Here is a 20,682-nt window from a genome sequence, read left to right as displayed (position 1 = left end):
TTATTATTTTTTTTTTTTAAATTTTATGTAAAGTTATCAGATTTTGAACCATTCTCAAGTTTCCTTATTGGTCTATGTTTGCTTGGTCGTTTGTTCATAACAACAAGGTAGCTATAGTATAAGAATGAAAACTCCAACAATGCTTCTTTGTTTGCAACGTGTCTGGTTTTCTTACAATATTGATGCTTAACAAGAAAACAAGGTGATCTACCGAGAGAAAATGAAATTTTAAGAATTTATCTAAAATTTTGTATACGTTGATTTCTCCATCTGCCCCATGTATGAAAGGTTGATGGGCTCGTTTAGCATGATTTTTGAAAAAGTTAAAAAGCTGCTTTTAAGACTAATAAGCTGATTTTAAATATGTTTGAACAATTTTTTAAAAATACTTTATCTGATTAAAATAGTTTTTAGTTGAAGTTGATCTAAAATAGATTCTTCAAGAAACTCTTCTATAAGACGCAAAAGTCCAGCCAAAATGACTCTTAGTTGGCTTTTAATGGGTGACTCAATTGAAACTAAAAATAGAGTTCGCGTGGTGAATTTGAAACAAATTAAAGTGAGGGACTGAAATGAAACGTTTCTAAAAAAGGAGGATAACTTCCAGTGTTTTTCTAATTGGATTAAGCTATGTCGACGCGCCTATCCGCGCGTATTCTCAAAATGAATACAACAATGCAAAATCTGAAACTTCTGGCACAGATTTATCATTTATCCGATCATAACGACTGAACTGCTGTTACTGAGGCCGTTGGAGACCTCCCCTCTGTCCCCTATCCGAATAAAATGGAGCTTTCTGCGGCGTTGAAAGTGGCGCTCTTAAGTAGTCTCCTCCTGTCCGCCGTGAAGTCCGCCGAAGACTTCAACGATACCTTAAACCTCCGGCAAAAGTCACATGTAGCTGGTCTTTGCGCTCAACTCATCGAACCTGCTGGTTTCCCTTGCTCAGAACACAATGTAACCTCTCTGTTTATGTATATGTATTTAATTTACTGGTAAAGTTGCTATTTTGATATTTCTAAATCATATTTTTGTTGGTATTGACTATTGAGTGTTGGGTTTCTTCAACTTTAGTAAGAAGATTGGGTAAAAATGTTTATTATTGTTTTCATATTTAATTAGGTGGTGGCTCCTTTGAAAAAACCAATTCTGAAAATCTGACATAATATTTGAGCTTTGAGCTAATCAAATTGCTTGAGTCATTGGGTTCCATCTTAAAAGTCAATGTTCACTAGGAGTAGACCAAACTCTTATATGTTCATAATTGTTTTGAAATTTAAGCAATATTAATATAACCATAAAAGTTAGGAGTTTAGAACTTGAGTACCAAGAAGTGTTTTTCCTGGCATATAGATCATATAGCATTGACTACTTATATGATGAAGAGTAGCTTTTAATCACCAATATGTAATGTTCATTCCTTTAATCATGATTTGATTAGCCTATCTAATTTTATTTTTGAGCTGTTTTGTCATTTGTGTGGTTAAAAGATAATATTAACATAAGAAAGGTGTATAATCAATTGTTGTAGGCTCAAACAAAAGATGGATTTGTACTGGGACTTCAACGCGTGTCATCTAGTTCTGGAATTCTCAGAAGACAAATGGGCCCTCCTGTTCTGCTTATACATGGACTTTTCATGGTGATTCTTTTCTCACTTGTTCTTCTATTCTCATGGACATAACAAACTTTGAGGCAGAGAGAGAGAGAGAGAGAGAGAGAGAGGAAGAAGAAGAAGAAGTCTCTTCCTTATTTCATTTTTTATTGGACTTGAAACATTTGCATTTTCATCATGTACTAATCTTTATTATCGTGTTTGAAATTTATAATGCAATTTCCTTGATAAATGAGAAGCCTAGGTTAACGTAAATATAGCATTCCATCAATCAAATTGGCACTATTTTATTAGCTTGATGAAGCTTGTTCTCCGTCCTAATTTTATTTGATAGTGGAATTATGTTGCGTGTGATTGTAGCTGTTATTCTCATTTTTACCAACACTGAGGAGCACATACGTACAAAATGCTTACTTTCTAGTTTCTTCGTCCATGCTAGTCATGCATTGACATTTTCATTCCTTCATAAAGGGAAAACTAGCTATGTTTCTTTCAATCGTCTTTCTATTGTGATCAGATTAATGGAATTGTGTTTGCAGTTCTGTGAACTTTATCTCTGACCCTTTTGCATTGACTATTTGCATGATCCACGATTAAATAGGCAGGTGATGCGTGGTTCTTGGATACCCCAAATCAATCCTTGGGCTTTATCCTTGCCAATCGTGGTTTTGATGTCTGGGTTGGTAATGTGCGTGGGACACGCTGGTGTCATGGCCATATATCTTTATCAGAGAAAGATAAGGTACTCCTCGTGCTTTGAAAACCTTTTTCTAGCAAGTTATTCTTACCATTTCAAACATCAGAAGATGGTTCCAACAAACAAAAAAGAAAGACGGGTTTATGTTTAAAGGGTCATTTACTTGCTCAAATCTTTTTTCCGCCTTGTCTACGACATGTTTCAGTTATCTCTGCGTTTCTTAACGAATAATTATAATATATAAAGTAAACCTCCACCATTCATAGGCATCCATTCCTCGTTTCCTGATGATGATATATCAAGCAAACTTGCTCATGACCATTCATCGACATCCATAAAAGTCATTCTTTTCACAACTATTTTAAAGTTATTTTTGGAATGAAAACATAAAAAATTCATATACGTTCAGTTTATTTGGACATGAATTAACAATTAGCACAGTTAAACTTGAGAGGAGAGAAAGCTGAGTAAATCTGTGCCAGAGCATGTGCAGCAATAATGTTTGATGAATTTGTTGACTCTCAAAGCTTGCAAGACAATTACCTGATTTGTCTAAGACACTTTGATCATTTAATGGGAAAACTTCGTGAAACCTTCTTTTTACATGAAGAAGTATTTTATGCATTTCATGTTGGCCAGTGATCTGATTTTCCATTAGTGCCTCTTTCTTTCAGAAATTCTGGGATTGGAGTTGGCAGGAATATGCTCTTTACGATCTCCAAGAAATGATTCGTTATGTATATACAGTTACAAACTCTAGAGTGTTTGTCATTGGATATTCTCAGGTCTTCAATCTCATGATAGCTTGAGTTTTTATTTATTGCGTACAGGACGATATGGTGGTTTGTGATATATCTGCTTCTTTTGTACTTGATAGGGAACAATCATTTCTCTGGCTGCCTTTACTGAACCAGATACAGTACAAATGGTTGGAGCAGCTGCGCTTCTTTGTCCTATAACATATTTGAATCATATGACTGCTCGATTGCCTCTTAGATTAGTTAAAATGCATCTTACTCAGGTTTGTTTGGTGCCCTGATGTCTTTCACGAAGGAAACATTTCCAGTCTTACTGAAAAACAGTTATTTTATTACAGGTTTTACTTGCAGTGGGCATTCATGAACTCAATTTCAAAAGGTCTTTAACTATCTATTTTCTTTACCTGTTCCTTAGTAATAGTTTAGGTTTCTAATTATATTTATATTAGCTTCTGACTTTCTCTGATGATTCATTCAGTGACTGGGGTACTCGCATCATGGAAATGATGTGCGACAGACATGTAGATTGTGGTGACTTGCTATCTTCTATTACAGGTCTTCTAACCCTAACTACTTGTTTCTTTATTTATATTGCTCCTTGTTGAGTGACCTTGTTTGAAAGCTTAAGTTGTAGAAAGGGTACACATGAATACATGTAAATTTAGTCTTCAACACACCCTTACACGTAAAGGATGAATTGCATTTTGTTAGAAAGCCAGGAACATGCACAGTTTTCATTAACGGGTGTGACAAGACTTGAACTCAGGATCTTTGTTAGTGATGATGCCATTTTGAACCACCTTATTTAAAATCTTAAGCTACTAGAGAGGACAAAATTTATGCATATAAATTGTCTTCAATATATCTTTTGGACAAAAAGGTGTGCATTAGAACATTGAATGTGCTCAATCTCTTCACTCCACAAATAATTACACTTTCTGCTAGAAAGCTATCTTGGCACTCATTTGTTGCCAATGACAAAAGCTTAGTCGCTTTGGCGACCCTCATTGTTTTGTAAGAAAGTTTCAGGTGGAATAAAACACAATGAAAGGAAGAGAGTTACTTTGTTATATGATACACTAACGCATGACCTCAAAAATATCGGATTTTCTAGCCACCCAATTATTAGGCCTTTTTGGGACTGTTCTTCAGAAAATATAACCTGAAAGCGTGTGTTATAAATGTATACAGGTGTTTTTAGTAGTATGATTACAGGTGGCTCCACATGTTGGAAAATAGAAAACAAGCTTTTTTGTCACATGAGAAAATATCTTGGTACAGTATTAGTTCCTTTTGACAGGATCACTTAGGGTCCGTTTGATTGTAAATATGGAATTGAATTGAATTGAAAACAAATTTCAAAGAATTGAATTGTCTAGAAATTGTTTTCCTGGAAATTGTAATTTATTATGCTTGATTTGTATAATTTTCTACGTGGAAAATGTTAAAATAAAAGTGTTTTTTGATGTTCGTTTGGTTTTGTTTTATATGAAAATTGTTAATTAAATGGATAAAATTTATTGGTATTGGGTATGGAATTTGTTTCCATTGCCAACCAAAAAAAAAAAAAAAAAAAAAATTCAAGAAAATCATCTATCTTTTGATATTTGTTTGATTTTGTTTTACATGAAAATTGTCAGTTAAAGAAAAATATTTTTTTACAATAATTGTTAGAATTTATTTCCATTGCCCAAAATAAAAAAAGAAAAAATTAAAAAATTGCTACAGTAACCAAGAATTCCAATTCTCACCATTTTGGTGAGCAAGGATTTCATGGAAAATGCTTATGTCGCCAAGAAAGGTGGAATTCATTTTCCATGGAAAATTTCACCTATCAAACACTACAAAAGTTGGAAAATGGTATTGATTTTCCATTTTCCATGGAAAAGGGTGTGCTATCAAACACACCCTTAATTCTTCAATTTACATTTTCTAACATTTTTCAAGTTTTCGGCCGATTCACCAAGGAATATTTTTTTCAACAAACATTCCTAGAAATACCACAATAGAGCCATTTTCTAATTCTATAGCATATGGGCTCATATGTTAGACAACTAAAAATAATGTTTTAGATGTTCCAGAAGTGGCATTAATACTTTAATATCCTTACTCATTCCCTTAAGATTGAAATGATTGAATGACAAATTTGGAATATTATTCTTGTGATAATATCAGTTCTGCATGGAAGGAATCCTTTTGAATGTTCTGAACTATTCATTCTGTAGCATCTTAAAACAATTTTCACTTATTCCATCTCCCATAGGTGCTACTTTCAATACAGTTTAGGTCACATTTCTGATCTTATGGTTTGTTGTCGAGGTAGACTTTGACCAGTGAAAATATTTTATATTAGTGGTTTAACCCACTATGCTATAAAAATATGGCCAGTCTTGACTGCTTTGCTCTTTGTCAGGTGTTCTATCTTAACAAAATACCTAGTCAAGCCTTACTCTATAATCTTGTTGCATCGATTAAAACAACATTGTCAGCACATAGCTTGCACAAAGGAACCTTACTTTGAACATAAATGGTAGCTTTTGTTAAAGGAATAACATTTTCGTAGAAAATGCAATTTTGTCAACTGACATCTTTGTGGTATTGTGATGGATGTTGCTCCAGAACCGACTGCTTCTTGAAAATAATGTGGTTGGCACCGGACTCTGCACTTATGTTTGTGATATTTGCTTCAAATGACTTTAAGCTTACCGAATCAGTTATTACATGCAGGGAAGAATTGTTGTTTCAATAGCTCTCGGATTGATTTCTATCTTGAATATGAACCGCATCCATCATCTACAAAAAATTTGAATCATCTCTTTCAGAGTATGCTTTGTTCTCTTTGTTCCACACTCGCATTGCATATTTTATCTTCATTTTCTCAAGGGCTTTCCCTAACTTACTATCACCCAGCAAAAGAAAAAAGTAAATAAAAGAACCCTGAGAGGAGAAATGGTCATTTTGTTCCGATTGGGGCACTGAACGTAAAAGTTTATTAAGCCTCTCTTTGAGCCCCATTAATTTGAAGAGATGTATTTTGGAATAGTGATTGATGGAAAATATGTGGTTAAAAAAGATGAAAAAGTTTTTTATTTGCATGTAATATTATTTTAATGAAGAATGTGGTTAAAAATGAGTTCCGTAGAAAAAATCATGGAAAAGAATGTAAAGTGAAGGATGACAAACAGTGGCTAAAATTTGACCATTTTGTTCACATCCGTGAGAAAGAGACGCGGCAAGGTTTTACGTATTAAGCCAGCAGCTTTCTTATCTTGCTTAGTTCGACTTACGTAAAGACTGATATGGCAGTCCAGTTGGCTAATACCTAGACTGCGAAGTCACCCTTGCCATTAGTCAGAGTAATGGATATAGACAGAATGAATATATTGTAACAAAGTTTTTCAGTGACCACCAGTATATCTAACCCGTAAGAAAGGTTTTGCCCCTCAATTCTTATGTTTGTATCGATTCTCCTGCACAGGTACAGCTGTCATACTTGCCAATACGTTTCTTTTTATCTTCTTGCACTAATGCTGTTTCACAATTTTGCTGACAGTGATCCGAAAAGGTACTTTTGCGAAGTACGACTATGGATTTTGGAAGAACTTGAAGCACTACGGCCAACTGAAGCCACCAAAGTTCGATCTAAGCCAAATTCCCAGTTCATTACCATTATGGATGGGGTACGGGGGAAATGATGCCTTAGCAGACGTCACAGATTTGCAGCATACTCTCAAGGAATTACAATCAAAGCCAGATTTGCTCTATCTTGAAAATTATGGTCATCTAGATTTCCTTTTAAGCACAAGAGCAAAGGAAGATGTTTATGACAAAATGCTTGCATTTTTCGATTCATTGGGAACACACAGCAGTTACTAAATGTTGGATCGGGGAGGATCGGAGAGTCTTGATAGTATTAAGGAAGAAAATTTTACTCTTGTTCACTCTTGAAGTGAACTTGCACATAGGGGTTGTATACTTGTATAATTGTGTGTAAATTGTACGCATTATGTTTATGATGTAAATATAATTTCATATTTTCCACGGATTACTTATTTTCAGCGTCTGTACACTAGCATTGTAAATAACTTTATAATGGTAACACTCTGCCACAAAAATTTTAATTAATATCTTAAAGTTCTTAATGTTTTTATGTTTTCCTATCTGCATTTTATTTGAGACATCAATTACATAAAATCATTTGGAAACGTTAATTTTCTGTGACATATTATCCATTTTTCTTAGAACTGATTCAGCATTTAATACAGATTACATCCATCTATACCAAAATATATAAATTTGCATCATTTTCGGCCCACAATTTAGTTAAGAATAAGAGTAAAGCTATTTATGAGCATTGTTAATGATCGTCTATCACCAATAAATTTGACATTGAATTAGCTTAACACTATTTTATGACTAAGTATGCATTTCAACTTCTTCGAAATGTGGTAATGGAATTGGTCAATCGTCAACACTGCAAATGAATAGAAGTCATAAATTAGATGAAATGTGGAGTCAAATGTTTCAAAAATTTCTCGACTTATATTATGGTCACGGAGTCCTCCTTAAACTTTAATTTACTTCATGTGCTCACTAAACTTTTTTTCGTTAGCACTCTATCCATCACTGTGATTAGGCATATTTTTAATGGGTGTGAGATGTCACATCCAATATTCGCCATCCACGTCACGTATAAGGAAATGGACTTTTTAGGGTGATAAAATGAAGTTTTGACGGAAAAAGTTTTGTGAGCGCTGTGAAGCAGTTTAAAATTCAGTGATCATTCCATGACTATGGTATAAGTTGAGTGATTTTCGAAATTTTCGATAAAATTTGACTGATTTATAATTTTAAAAAAAAAATAAATAAAAACTCTGTGAAAGAATAAGGTTCTGGAATAGATAATTTAACCAAATATCACAAAATTTAACTGGTGTTACTAAAGTTGTTGGAGATTGTTAAAGATATAAAATATTGAAATTGAAATATTGTTTAGGATTATTTCTCATAATAATTGATTGTGTAATTATTACACAATCTTTCTTATTAGGTTCTTTCCTTTTATTATTATTCATAACCTTATAAATAGAGTTCTCTACTTTGTAATATTTACAAGATCATAATAATAAAATTTATTTTTTTTTGACATGGTATTAGAGAGGGTTTAATTTGGTCTTGGGCTAAATTTGCAAGCTTCCGTTGTGTAGCAAGCAAACTTGTGCCGCTCGTTCGGTCATACTTTTTTTCTGACCAACCCTTTTTTTCTAGAAAAGAATTTTTTTATTTTTTTTGGATTCAAGTCATAAGAAAACCATGAAGCAATCTGTCGTCCCTCCAGAATTATTTATGAGCAGCCTTTATCAAAGTTGGTGATCTAGTCGTCAAGAATCAGGAATTTATTGAGACGACAGGTGTGGGTGCCATCTTTAAAGTGATATTTCTCTGTTCCATGTTGATGATAAAGGTGTAATTTTTCAGTTAAAGGTGGTCCTCCAAAGCAAATCATGGAAATTCGAGAATATAAACTGCCGGCTGCTGAAATTTGTTACACGTACACACAGGGAAATTGGTGGCTGGAATTAGTAAACTGGTGGCTGCAAGTGCATTAGCAAATGACAAAAAAAGGCTCTTCTTTCGTGTCTGAAGCTGCCCATCTTAATTTTAGAAAATGCCATAAGTTCAGACATGCTGGAAAGACGTAAAGATTTGGTACAATCCATCATCACCTTCTAAACAATGGGAAACTGTAGACTTGACCCATATACTTGGTTTCAGTGAAAAGCTGGCTGGCTCTCTTATTTTTGCAAATTTTATTCTTCTCCTAATTCTTCTCCTATTTTAATGTTTTAATTTTCTTGGGTTAAAAAAATAAATAAATAATTGAAGGGTCGGTACCTTGAATTTTACCGGCTCTTTCCCTGCCCTTAAACAAACAAGGGGTTTTCTTGTGTTAAAAAATAAAATTTGGAGAGTCGATACCTTGAATTTTACCAGCACTCCCCCTACCTCTTAAACAAACTAAAGGTTTTGTTTTGTTGAAAAAAATTAAAAAAAAAAAAAAACTTTGAAGGATTTGTACCTTGAACTTTATCGGCTCTTCCCCTGTTCCTTGAAAAATTCAAGGGTTTTCTTTTGTTAAAAAAAAAATTAAAAAAAAAAAAGATTATGTTTTTCTTTTCTTTTCTTTTTTTTTAAAAACTTTTTCCACCCAAAATTTTTTATTCCAAATTTGAAAAATTATTGGATTTTTGGTTTGATATCTACCATTGTTGCGGTTTTTTTGTTGAATGCTTCCCCTCAAGTGCTTGGAGTTCATTCTACGTTTATTTCGAAGATTTGATTGGATCAATTTTTTCAAACTCAATATTTTACACCATATTGAGTTTGATGGGAGGGTGATAAAGATATGGAAATTTAAAGATATGAAATATTGAAATTGAAATATTGTCTAGGATTATTTCTCATAATAATTGATTTTGTAATTATTACACAATCTTTCCTATTAGGTTTATTTCCTTTTATTGTTATTCATAACCTTGTAAATAGGGTTCTCTATTTGTAATATTTACAAGATCATAATAATAAAATTTATTTTTCTTGATAGCGATCTTCCCACCGGAAACACAAAATAAAAGTGGAGCCTTCTGCAGTTTAGGTGGTGGTGATGATGGTGGCGTTGTTCAGTAGCGCCCTCCTATCCTCCGTCGAAGACTTCGCCAACGCCTCAAACCTTCGGCGACCTGAAGCTGGGCTTTGCGCTCAACTTATCGAATCTTCTGGCTTCCCTTGCTCGGAACACAAAGTAACATCTCTGTTTATAAATTTATATTATATTTACTGGTAAAGTTCTTATGTCTACTTCGATTTGTCTAAAGTAAATTCTTGTTAGGAATTAGAATTTATGGGTGCCATTTGTTCTTATTTAGAAGTGTTTTTCCTGGCATAGTGATTATTTAGCATTGATTATGTGAATCAATATGACGAGGTATATGTTGAATAATCGATCTTCAATTGGGGGATTTTTCGGACTCAGGATATCAATCTCAACCTTCACAACACCTAACCAAATCACGACCCAAACCTCGAACTTTCTTCCATACTCTAGTTACTTTACCTTGTACCCACTATGGACACAAAAATGACGGTGTTTTTCAGTCACAAAGGCTATGAAGAAACAAGAAGAAAATTGGCTGAGAGAGCACAAAACAAAAAGTCAGAGAGTTTTCTTCCAAGGCAAGACAAAACACACTTGAGTTACAATCTATGATGCTCGGACTCGGGTGCGGGTGTCGGATACGGGTACATATCTAGGAGTGAGATTCTTCTCATTTTAAAAATTAAGGTATAGGGACACGTTTAAAAAGTATCCGAATTTTGGACACCGGTATGGGAATACGTCTTATAATTTTTTGCTTAAAAAATTGAATCAATTAAAGCAAACAACTACAATATTAAAGCAAAACAGCAAATTACCACAATACAAATGTTTCATTTAATAAAATCCAAATTCAAACAAAACACAATTGAAAATAAAGTTAAACATCCAAAATGTCATAACATAAAAAGTAAAAAGTTTTCCACTTGAAATAAAACTAAACAAGCATTCCCGATCAAGCTTTACTCTTCTTCTTCATCAAACGTAATTGCCTCCAATTCTAGCTCATCAAGGGATAATTCTGCCATCTCAATGATACCTTGTCGATCTAATTCAATTTGATCTCCACCTACAAAAAATATAGATATATGAATATTAATGTGAAAAAATTAGATATCTAAAAAAACAAAGAATATAAGTATATGTTATACATACACAAATCCCAATATTTTGTTGGCCTATCTTTGTACTCCTCTTCTTTTCGTGACAAGAGTCGAAGATTACAATGAACAAATACCAAGTCTTCCGCCCTACTAGTCGCTAGCTTGTTTTTCTTGATACTCTGGATGAGTGAATATGTGCTCCAATTTCGCTCACAACAAGAAGAGGATTCCAGTTGCAAGAGCAATTTAAATGCTAGAGATTGCAACAAAGGTACTGAAGAACCATGATTGGCCCACCAAGAGATTGGCTCTTCGTACATTCTTGCATCAATAAAATGGGGCTTATTGAAATACTCCGATCTACTAGAAAAAGACTCAAATTCAGCATATGCTTTCCTCAAGTCAACTGGATTTTCAAACAACCTTTTGAAGTATTTGCTTCTATTCATTGAAACTTCTTGATCTTCATGTGGTGCAATTCTTGGAACACCGTTACTACCATCTTGAAGCCAAGATACATTATAATACTTAGGAACCAAAGAGTGTGCCATACAATGCAATGGAGTGTTACTCTTATTCCATCTACTCTCCAAAACTTGGTGAATAGCATCAAAAAAATTTGAATGCCCAGAAATTAAATCTATCCCTTCGTGCTCAAATACTATCTTTTTCACATTTTCAACCATTGTATCCCACATATCATATATTAAATGTAAAACTGGAGAATCGGTATCAGTGACTCGTAATATATTATAAATAGGCTCCGTGAAAGATAAAAAATAATCCAAATTATCCCACCAAACATCATTTGCTGTACACGTTTTCACTTATTGTGAATTGCCTTCATTACTTCCATCCCTAAAAATTCTCCAATCCGAATCCATCACCATTTTTTTCAAAGGCTGGCCTAACTTCTCTTAACCATTTACTCATTACAATAGCAGATGCAAATCTTGTATCAGCCACCCTCAACAAACACAACTTAGAATATTTATTGTATATAGCTAATGCCATTTCATGATTAACAATAAATTATGAATGTTTTCCGCATCACTCACCAAATCAGCAATCCACTTACAATATGCATATTGTGGTGATTTTTCAGATGGATCACATATACTTTTCAAAGCCAAATTCAGACTATGTACCATACAAGGAGTCCAAAAGATATGAGGATACATTATTTCAATGCTTAACTCAACAACTTTATAGTTGCTTGCATTGTTTGTTATAATTTGAACAACATTTGAGCTTCCATTTTACTTGATTGCATCAATAAACGTTATTGCCACGTATTCTCCATCTTTTATATTTCCACTTGCATTAATTGCTTTAATAAACATGGCTCCACCTGCAGATGCTCCCATTATATTTATAAGAGGTCCTTTTTGTTTATCTGACCAGCCATCAGAAACAATAAACCCTCCCCGTTTCCTCCATGAATCTCTAATAGGCTGAAGTTTTCTATTGATATGCTCTTTCTCTTGTGCAAGCAATGTTGTACGTACTCGATTATAAGTAGGAGGGTTTTATAACCAGCCAAGTTACCATTGGCCAAAGTTCTACAAAATTGTCTGAAATAAGGAGATTTTGCAAAGTTGAACGATAATGCACTAGCGAAGAACATTTTGGCTGCCTCTTTGTCAACCGTATCCCTATGCACCATGATGAAGGTCTTTTCTAGAGGTCCAAGCTCTCCTCTTTTTTTCCTTTTCTGTTGCAGTAAATCGGAAGCACTCGGTAATGAAATATATTCTGCCCTTTTTCTTTCATTGACCTCATCTTGTAATTTTTTCCTCTCGACTTGTTCGTGTTCCCTCTTGGTTGATTGATGAATGTCATCTGTTATTATTTTCAGCACTCAACTCCATGATTTGGAAGTTTTAGCAAATGAGCCTCCACTTTGGTGTAAGATGCAATCACCTTTTTGTTGCAATAGTTGCAACTCCAAGTCCGGTTTCCAGCTCCGCTTACTAACGTGGTGAGTACCTTCACATGGTTCCATAGTGGCTTATCATCGAAATGATTTGCACGAAGATTTGATGGTCGTTGAGGTGTTTTTATTGTAGAGTTAGATGGATTCATTCTTTGAAATTAGGAATATGCAAGATTCTAGAATTTTTTTGACTAGATATTTGATTGAAGAAATAAGTTCTTGTACAGGAAGATGAACTTGACTGAAGAAATATGTTTAAGATGAAATCGTGATTAATATGAAGAATCTAGAAGTCTGGTGCAAATATGTTGAAGATGAACTTATGATTAATATGAAGAATATGGAATTCTGGTGCAAAATGTTGAAGATGAACTCGTGATTAATATTAAGATGAAGCTAATACGTCAAATTGCAATACCAAGCGTTAATAAAATAATGAAGAATCTGGAAGTCTGGTGCAAATTATGGAAAAATGAAACTAATTGGCGGCTTGATTTCTATATTCCCAATTTTAATTGTTAATTTCGATTAGTAATTTATTCTATACATAATGTTTTGTCTCCCAATATTAATTGTTAATGGTTGGTTAGTAATTAAATATTCTATAATAAAGGTTAGGTTATCTGTATTACATTTTCAATTCGTTTTATTGGATATTATTTTAGTTAGTATTAATTTTATTTACTTTATATTAACTAGATTTAACGTGGACTCGTTATAGTAATTTTAATTTAGAGATTAAATGAATTGGGATCAATATTTATGAATTTACGATATTTATGGTTAAGGATGTTTAATGTGAAGTTGTGCTCGCACTCTAAAAAGAATAAGAACAACTAGAGTCATGCATAGGCGACAAGTTGATCGAGTAGTACGTAGATGAAAATTTGCCGATTCACCAATCTTTCACTTTACTTTTAAAGATAAAAATGAGTTGGGGTGGTTGATATGATCTAGTGTATTTATGGCTTTACGTTTAACATGAAGTTGTGTGATCGCATTCTAAAACGAATAGGATTGATTAACGTCGTGCGTAGGTGACAAATTGATTGAGTTATATGTAGACGGAGATTTGACAACTCACCATTATATGTAGACGGAGATTTGATTACTCACCATTCTTTTTACTTTACTTTTAGAAATTAAGTGAGTTGGGATCGATATGATTTAGTATTTTTATTGTTAAGGCTGTTTAACATGAAGTTGTGTGGTCACGCTCTAAAAAGAATAAGATCAATTAGAATCATGCATAGGCGACAAGTTGATCGAGTTGTACATAGATGAAAATTTGACTATTCACCAATCCTTTATTTTACTTTTAAAGATTAAAATGAGTTGGGATCAATATGATTTATAATATTTATCATCAAGGACGTTTATGTGAAGTTGTGTGAGAGTAGTCTTAAAAGAATAAGATCGATTAGCGTCGTGCATAGACGACAAGCTGATCGAATTATATGTGGACGGAAATTTGACTACTCATCAATTTTTTACTTTACTTTCAATTTCAAAGATTAAAATGAGTTGGAGCCGATATGATTTAGGATGTTTACGGTTAAGGACCTTTACGTGAAGTTGTGTGATCATACGTTGAAAAGCATAAAATCGACTAGCATCGTGTATAAGTGATAAGTTGATCGAGTTCTAAATAGATGGTGATTTAACTACTCACCAATTATATTATTTTATTGTGATAAAATTAACTAACTAATATTTGTGTTGAAAAATGAACTCGTGATTAACAATAGGATTATAATTTGAAATCAATTTAAAATTAAAGCCAAAACAGATTATTTTCAAAAGTCTATCTCATTTGAATTCTATATATATATATATATAGTCGTCAATTAAAAAAATTAAAAAAAACTGTAAACTATCTCATGTGAATTCCCTCTTAATCCATCAAAGATATGCATAGAAGGTGTTTGAAAATTTAATTATGAATATGAATTCAAAATTTACTTTAAATTAAAAAGTGACATGATGATACGTTGTTTTTGTCTTGTATATGAATTAATATGCTAAAATTTGAATGTGAAATACTCGTCACTTTTCTTTTCTTTTTTAAGTTTCGCACAATTTTATTTGTATTCCTTTTTTGTAGATTTAAAAAATTAATGTTATTACCTGTTATGGAGATAAATATGAATAGTTAAGGTTGTCAATTTGAAAATGATATGTCACGTAACTTTTTAATAATGTACATATGTCTATGTAGACAAATATAGAAATTAGTATATTTATTTTATGTAAAGACAAATCCCATCTTATGTGAAACGAATTTCGATGTATTAAAATAGATGTACACATGCATCAATTTATCTAATAAAAATAATAATAACAATTAAAAAAAAGGACGGCCCAATTGGTTATTGAAAATTGAAAATAATACACTAAGTAAACTCATCTTATAATAAAAACGAATTTCTTCTTTCATTTCTTTTTTTTATTGGAAGAATACAGGGGACGGCCCAACTGGTTATTGAAAATTGAAATTCCTTCATTTCTTTAACTTCTTCATTGGGCTCCACAGAAGCCCATTTAATACACACCCATAACCTTTCGTCTTCTTCAACAAGTCGTCTTCTCCAACTCTCTTCTTCCATTTTCTGCAAATTTCTGCAAATGTTGTTGCAATCCTCCATAAATATCTGCATATTTCTATAAAACACTCGAAACAAATGGTTGTTGCATCCTCAAATGAAAGTTAGAAGCAATAATACACTGTCCATTGTTTTCTACCTTTTTCGGCCGTGTCCAAGTTCAAAATCGAGAATCTGACACATATCCCATGTCAGTATCCGTGTCATGTAGTATCGACACGGATACTTTGCCTTTTTTGGAGAGTCCGAGCATCATAGGTTACAATAGCAAAGGAGGCTAGCTTATATAGTTTAGGTTATGTCAAATATCCAAGTCCAATACAAAGAGGTTAAGTGGGCCAACGTATATAAGCCGTCAATGAGTGTGAAAGTCGGGCCTGAGCAACACTAATTAATTAGATTGCTTCCAATGGTCTAAATAGTTTTAGGGTCGGGTCCTTAATCCCGAGTGTCGATAACTAATTTATCCAACATCGATTTAACATTATCGTCCGGCATTATTGGGTATAAAAAAACCCAACAGTATAATTTTTATTCACATACAAATAATGTTCATTGACATGATTTTGATGTGCATTACATGATCATTTGCCTGTCCTATTTCATTAAAAAGATATTTATGTTTGAATAATACTATTGACATCAGTAATGTGTGTGATCAGTTGTTGTAGACACTAACAAAAGACGGATTCATTCTGGGAATTCAGCGCGTGTCATCTAATTCTGGAGATTTTAGATGGCAAAGGGGTCCTCCAGTTCTGCTTATTCATGGACTTTTTGTGGTAATTCTTTTCTCACTTGCTCTTTAGTCTCTCCTCTATATGAATATATCAAAGTCAGAGGCAGAAAAAAGTCTCTTACATATTTATTCTTTTGGGGCTTTGAAATGTTTGTATTTCTTGTCATATACTTCTCTTCATTATTGTGATTGAACTTAATAATGCAATTTTCTTGATAAGGGGGAAGCCGAGTTTAAAGTGAACTTAGCATTCCGTTAAGCAAATTGACATCCTTTTATAGCTTGATGGATCTTGAGCTCTGTCCTATTTTTATTAGATAGTAGAATTATATAACTTGCAATTACTTGTATTTCTGATTTTTGACTGACAATGGAGGAGTGCATACATACTACAGTGTTATTCATCCATGATAGTCATGCGTTGACATTTTCTCTCTGATAGAGGGTAAACCAGCGATTTTTCCGTTTAATGGTTCTACAAGTGTGATCAGAATAATGAAATTGTGTTATAGTTCTGTGAACTTCATCTCTTTCCCTTCTGTGTTGACAATTTTCATAATCCACGATTAAACAGGCAGGTAATGCATGGTTCTTTGGATACCCCAAATCAATCGCTGGGCTTATCCTTGCTGATCGTGGTTTTGATGTCTAGGTTGGTAATGTTCGTGGGATACGCTGGAGTCAAAGCCATGTATATTTATCTGAAAAAAATAGGTACTCCTTACGCCTTGAATACCTTTTTCTAATATGTTATTTTTATTATTTAAAATATCATTAGAAAATGGTTTGAAGAACAAAAAAGAGAGACGGGTTCATGGTTTAAAGGGCCATGGTATTATTGGGTGACGGTCAGCCTTGTCTACTAAAAAATTCAGTTATCTTCTATATTTTTTAATGATGATAAATTATATATCAATATACCCAAATGTATCCCAAAAGCCTCATAGGAAGTGTCAATATTCAGTTCTTGAGGATCAAATTAAAGAGGGAAAATGGCAGCTTCACCTCAGATGACCATACATCAACATCTATAGTGACACATGATTTTCATTTTCTTCTCACGATGATTGAGTCATTGACGTAGCGAAAGATTATAGAGAAGATGAACAATCACAAAATGAGAAAACTCTCAAGAAAATTTTTATTGAATTCAAGAAATGCCGCTTCAAAGGGCTTACAACGCCTTAAAAAGAAAAAAACCTAGCAAAATTCGAAAAATAGAATAAAAAAGATATTTTTCCAAAAATAGAAAAATATGAGATAACTACTAAGATGGAAAATCTTTATCTTCAGGATCATCCTCCAACAAACGGAATACAAATCCGAATTTTATGGAAAGAGATATTGCAAAAACAAAAATTACCATAAATAGGAAAAATGCCTAAACGATGGATTTTGCTCAAAATTGGCCTTGCATCAGGGCCAAAGGCGCTGAGTTTTATTCATTGGCTAGATTCCAATCGAATTAGACTAACAATTCGCCAAAAACGAACAAACCCGAAGTTATCATGAAATCAAAAACCATTATTTTGCCTTGCGACTGTCCCATTTTATTATAAACTCTAATCTCTTATGCACTTCACCATTCTTCCCAAGGTGGGAAAAATTCACCCTCGAATTTGACGGGAAAGGAGCTTCATCATCATCAGAATTATCACCACGAAATGACACCAAATGCTTGATATCAAACATGTCGGATGTACGAATATGGCTGGGCAGCTTCAAACGGTAAGCATTCAGATTGATCTTCTTAATGACCTCCAATGGACCAATCTTCTTCGCAGTAAGCTTGTTGTATTCATGAGCAGGAACACGATCTTTTGTTAACACCGCCCAAACAAAGTCACCTACCTCAAATTCAACATGTTGGTGTTTAAGATCCACAGCACGCTTATACTTAGTGATAGCACCCTGCAACTGATCATGAGCCTGTGAGTGAACCTGCTGCAATTGCTGAATAAAGTCTTCAGCCTTACCATGCATTTTAATAGAAGTAGAAATTGGAACCAGATCAAGAGGACCACGAGGAACAAGGCCATACACCACCTGGAATGGACTAAAACCTGTACTCCGGTTAAAAGCATGATTGTTAGCAAATTCTACTTGACACAACTTCTGATCCCAAGACTTGATGTGATCACCAACCAAGCAACGTAGTAAATCACCCAAGAAACGGTTCACAACCTCTATTTGACCATCTGTCTGAGGGTGATATACACTGTTGAAGTCCAACCGTGGATTCACCGAGCGCCATAAACTGCGCCAGAAGTGGCCGAGGAAACGAGTATCCCGATCAGTCACAATAGATGTAGGCAGTCCATGCAGGCGATAAACCTCACGAAAATACAGTAAGGCCACATTAACAACATCTGTAGTCTTCTTGTAGGGGGTGAAATGTACCATCTTTGAAAACCGATCAACCACTACAAAGATTGAATCAAACCCACGTTGAGTCCTGGGGAGTCCCACAACGAAATCCATACTCACGTCTGTCCAAGGCTAAGTTGGAATAGGCAGGGGCATATACAGGCCCGCATTTGTCGCCTTGCCCTTGGCCAAGTGACAAACCCGACAACACTCCACAAACTTGCTGACATCTTTGTGCAATGATGATCAAAAGTAAGAAGCAGCAACAAGCTGCAATGTTCGGTCACGACCCACATGGCCCTCATTATACAATTCTTGAATGATCTTCAACCTCAAACTGCCCTCTGGAATACACAACTGATTGCCACGAAAAAGAAAACCATCAACACATGCAAACTCTGACTGCACACGCTCCTGCAACTTCTGAATAACATGGAAGAAGTATGAGTCAGTAGCATATAAGTTACACAAACTGTCAAAACCTGGAACCTCCACTCGCATTTCTGTAAGGAGAGTTTGGCGCCTACTCAATGCATCTGCAATTTTGTTAAGGGCACCTGCCTTGTGCTTGATCACAAAAATAAACTGCTGTAAGAAAGCAATCCAAGAGGCATGTCAAGCAGATACCTTATCCTGAGTACCAAGATGTTTAAGGGCGTCATGATCCGTATACAAAATAAACTCCTTATGGAACAAATAGTGACGCCAATGTCGAACGGCCTGGACTATTGCTTAGAAATCCATATCATAAGTACTATACCGAGACTTCGGGCCCGAAAGCTTCTCACTGAAATATGCAACGGGGTGGTTGTTCTGACTCAGCACACCACCAATACCCACTTTCGAAGCATCACAATGTAGCTCAAATGGTTAGGTAAAGTCAGGCAGCACCAAAACTGGAGCAGTAGTCAACTTCTGCTTAATCAATTGGAAAGACGACTTTGCCTCGTGAGTCCACTGAAACCTACCATCCTTCATGCAATCTGTAATTGGTGTCATGATTCTACTGAAATGCGGTATGAACTTGCGATAGAAGGAAGCAAGGCTATGAAAACTCGGCACCTCAGTGACAGTCTTGGGTTGTGGCCACTGACTTATCGCCTCTACTTTAGATGTATCAACTGCTAACCCCGCCTTCAACACTACATACCCACACCACACTATCAGTAAGAAATGAACACTTCTTCACTGCAACATATAATTTATCCCTACGAAGAACTGAAAGAACTTCTCGAAGGTGCTGGACATGATCATCATCGTTAGCACTATAAATTAAAATATCATCAAAGTAGACCACAACAAATTTATCGATGAATGGGCGAAGAGCCTGATTCATAACTCGCATAAACGTATTGGGCACATTTAAGAGGCCGAAGGGCATGACTAACCACTCGTACAATCCTTTCCTCATCTTAAATGCGGTCTTCCACTCATCCCCACGCTTGATCCGAATCTAATGGTACCCACTCTTCAAATCAAGCTTGCTAAACACACAAGCACCGGTAAGCTGGTCCAACAAATCATCCAGGCGGGGAATAGGAAAGTGGTAACGCACCGTAATCTTATTGATCACCCTACTATCCACGCACATGCGCCACGTGCCATCCTTCTTCGGCGTGAGAAGAGCAGGAACAGCACAAGGACTAAGACTCTCCCTGATGTGTCCCTTTGCCAGAAGCTCCTCAACTTGCCCGTGCAACTTCTCATGCTCAGTGGGGCTCATTCTGTAATGCGCTCAATTAGGCAGGACAGCACCAAGTACCAAGTCAATCTGATGCTGAATATCCCACAGTGGTGGTAATCCATCTGGAAGCTCTTCTGGGAAAACTTCATGAAACTAAGCAATAGCTGAATTGCGAGAGGGACTTCATGCTCACTGTCAATCGACTTTCAAACCAACACATACACTACTCCATACTCCTCCATCTCTGTCTCAAACTTCTTTCTGGTCAGTAAATTGGCGTTGTTCCCAACTGTTTGTACTGGACCCTTATCCGGTATTAACACAATTTTCTTTCCCCCAATAGAAAGTTATACGTGTTGGTATATCCATCATGCAGTGAATGCCTGTCAAATTACCACAGCCTCCCTAACAGTAAATGACATGCATCCATCTCTACTAAATCACATAAAACCTGATCCTTGTAGGTAGGTCCGATGGAGAAGCTCATTCGAGCACATTCAGACACTTTTACGTCATTGCCTCTTT

At 34.8% G+C, this 20,682-nt stretch overlaps 1 protein-coding gene across 3 annotated transcripts; it reads left to right on the top strand.

Annotated features, from left to right (window-relative positions):
• The first annotated feature begins 688 nt into the window (after positions 1 to 688).
• On the top strand, positions 689 to 7,197 carry LOC111410150 (triacylglycerol lipase 1-like). 3 transcript variants are annotated; one of them, XM_023040371.1, is made up of 9 exons: positions 690 to 957; positions 1,532 to 1,642; positions 2,217 to 2,357; positions 2,987 to 3,097; positions 3,190 to 3,333; positions 3,409 to 3,449; positions 3,549 to 3,625; positions 5,798 to 5,893; positions 6,624 to 7,197. In XM_023040371.1, exons 1-9 carry the CDS (start codon positions 787 to 789, stop codon positions 6,944 to 6,946), a joined length of 1,215 nt encoding a protein of 404 aa, XP_022896139.1. In that variant the 5' UTR covers positions 690 to 786; the 3' UTR covers positions 6,947 to 7,197. The 3 variants fall into 3 exon arrangements, with proteins under 3 accessions (XP_022896140.1, XP_022896139.1, XP_022896141.1); XM_023040372.1 differs by lacking the exon at positions 5,798 to 5,893 and having other exon boundaries at positions 689 to 957; XM_023040373.1 differs by lacking the exon at positions 690 to 957 and having other exon boundaries at positions 1,538 to 1,642; positions 2,971 to 3,097.
• The last annotated feature ends 13,485 nt before the right edge of the window (positions 7,198 to 20,682 follow it).

This window comes from Olea europaea, chromosome 15 (assembly GCF_002742605.1).
Source record: "Olea europaea var. sylvestris chromosome 15, O_europaea_v1, whole genome shotgun sequence".
NCBI lineage: Eukaryota > Viridiplantae > Streptophyta > Magnoliopsida > Lamiales > Oleaceae > Olea > Olea europaea.
Note: the sequence above shows the minus strand (reverse complement) of the source record. Positions and strands in the feature narration are given on the sequence as shown.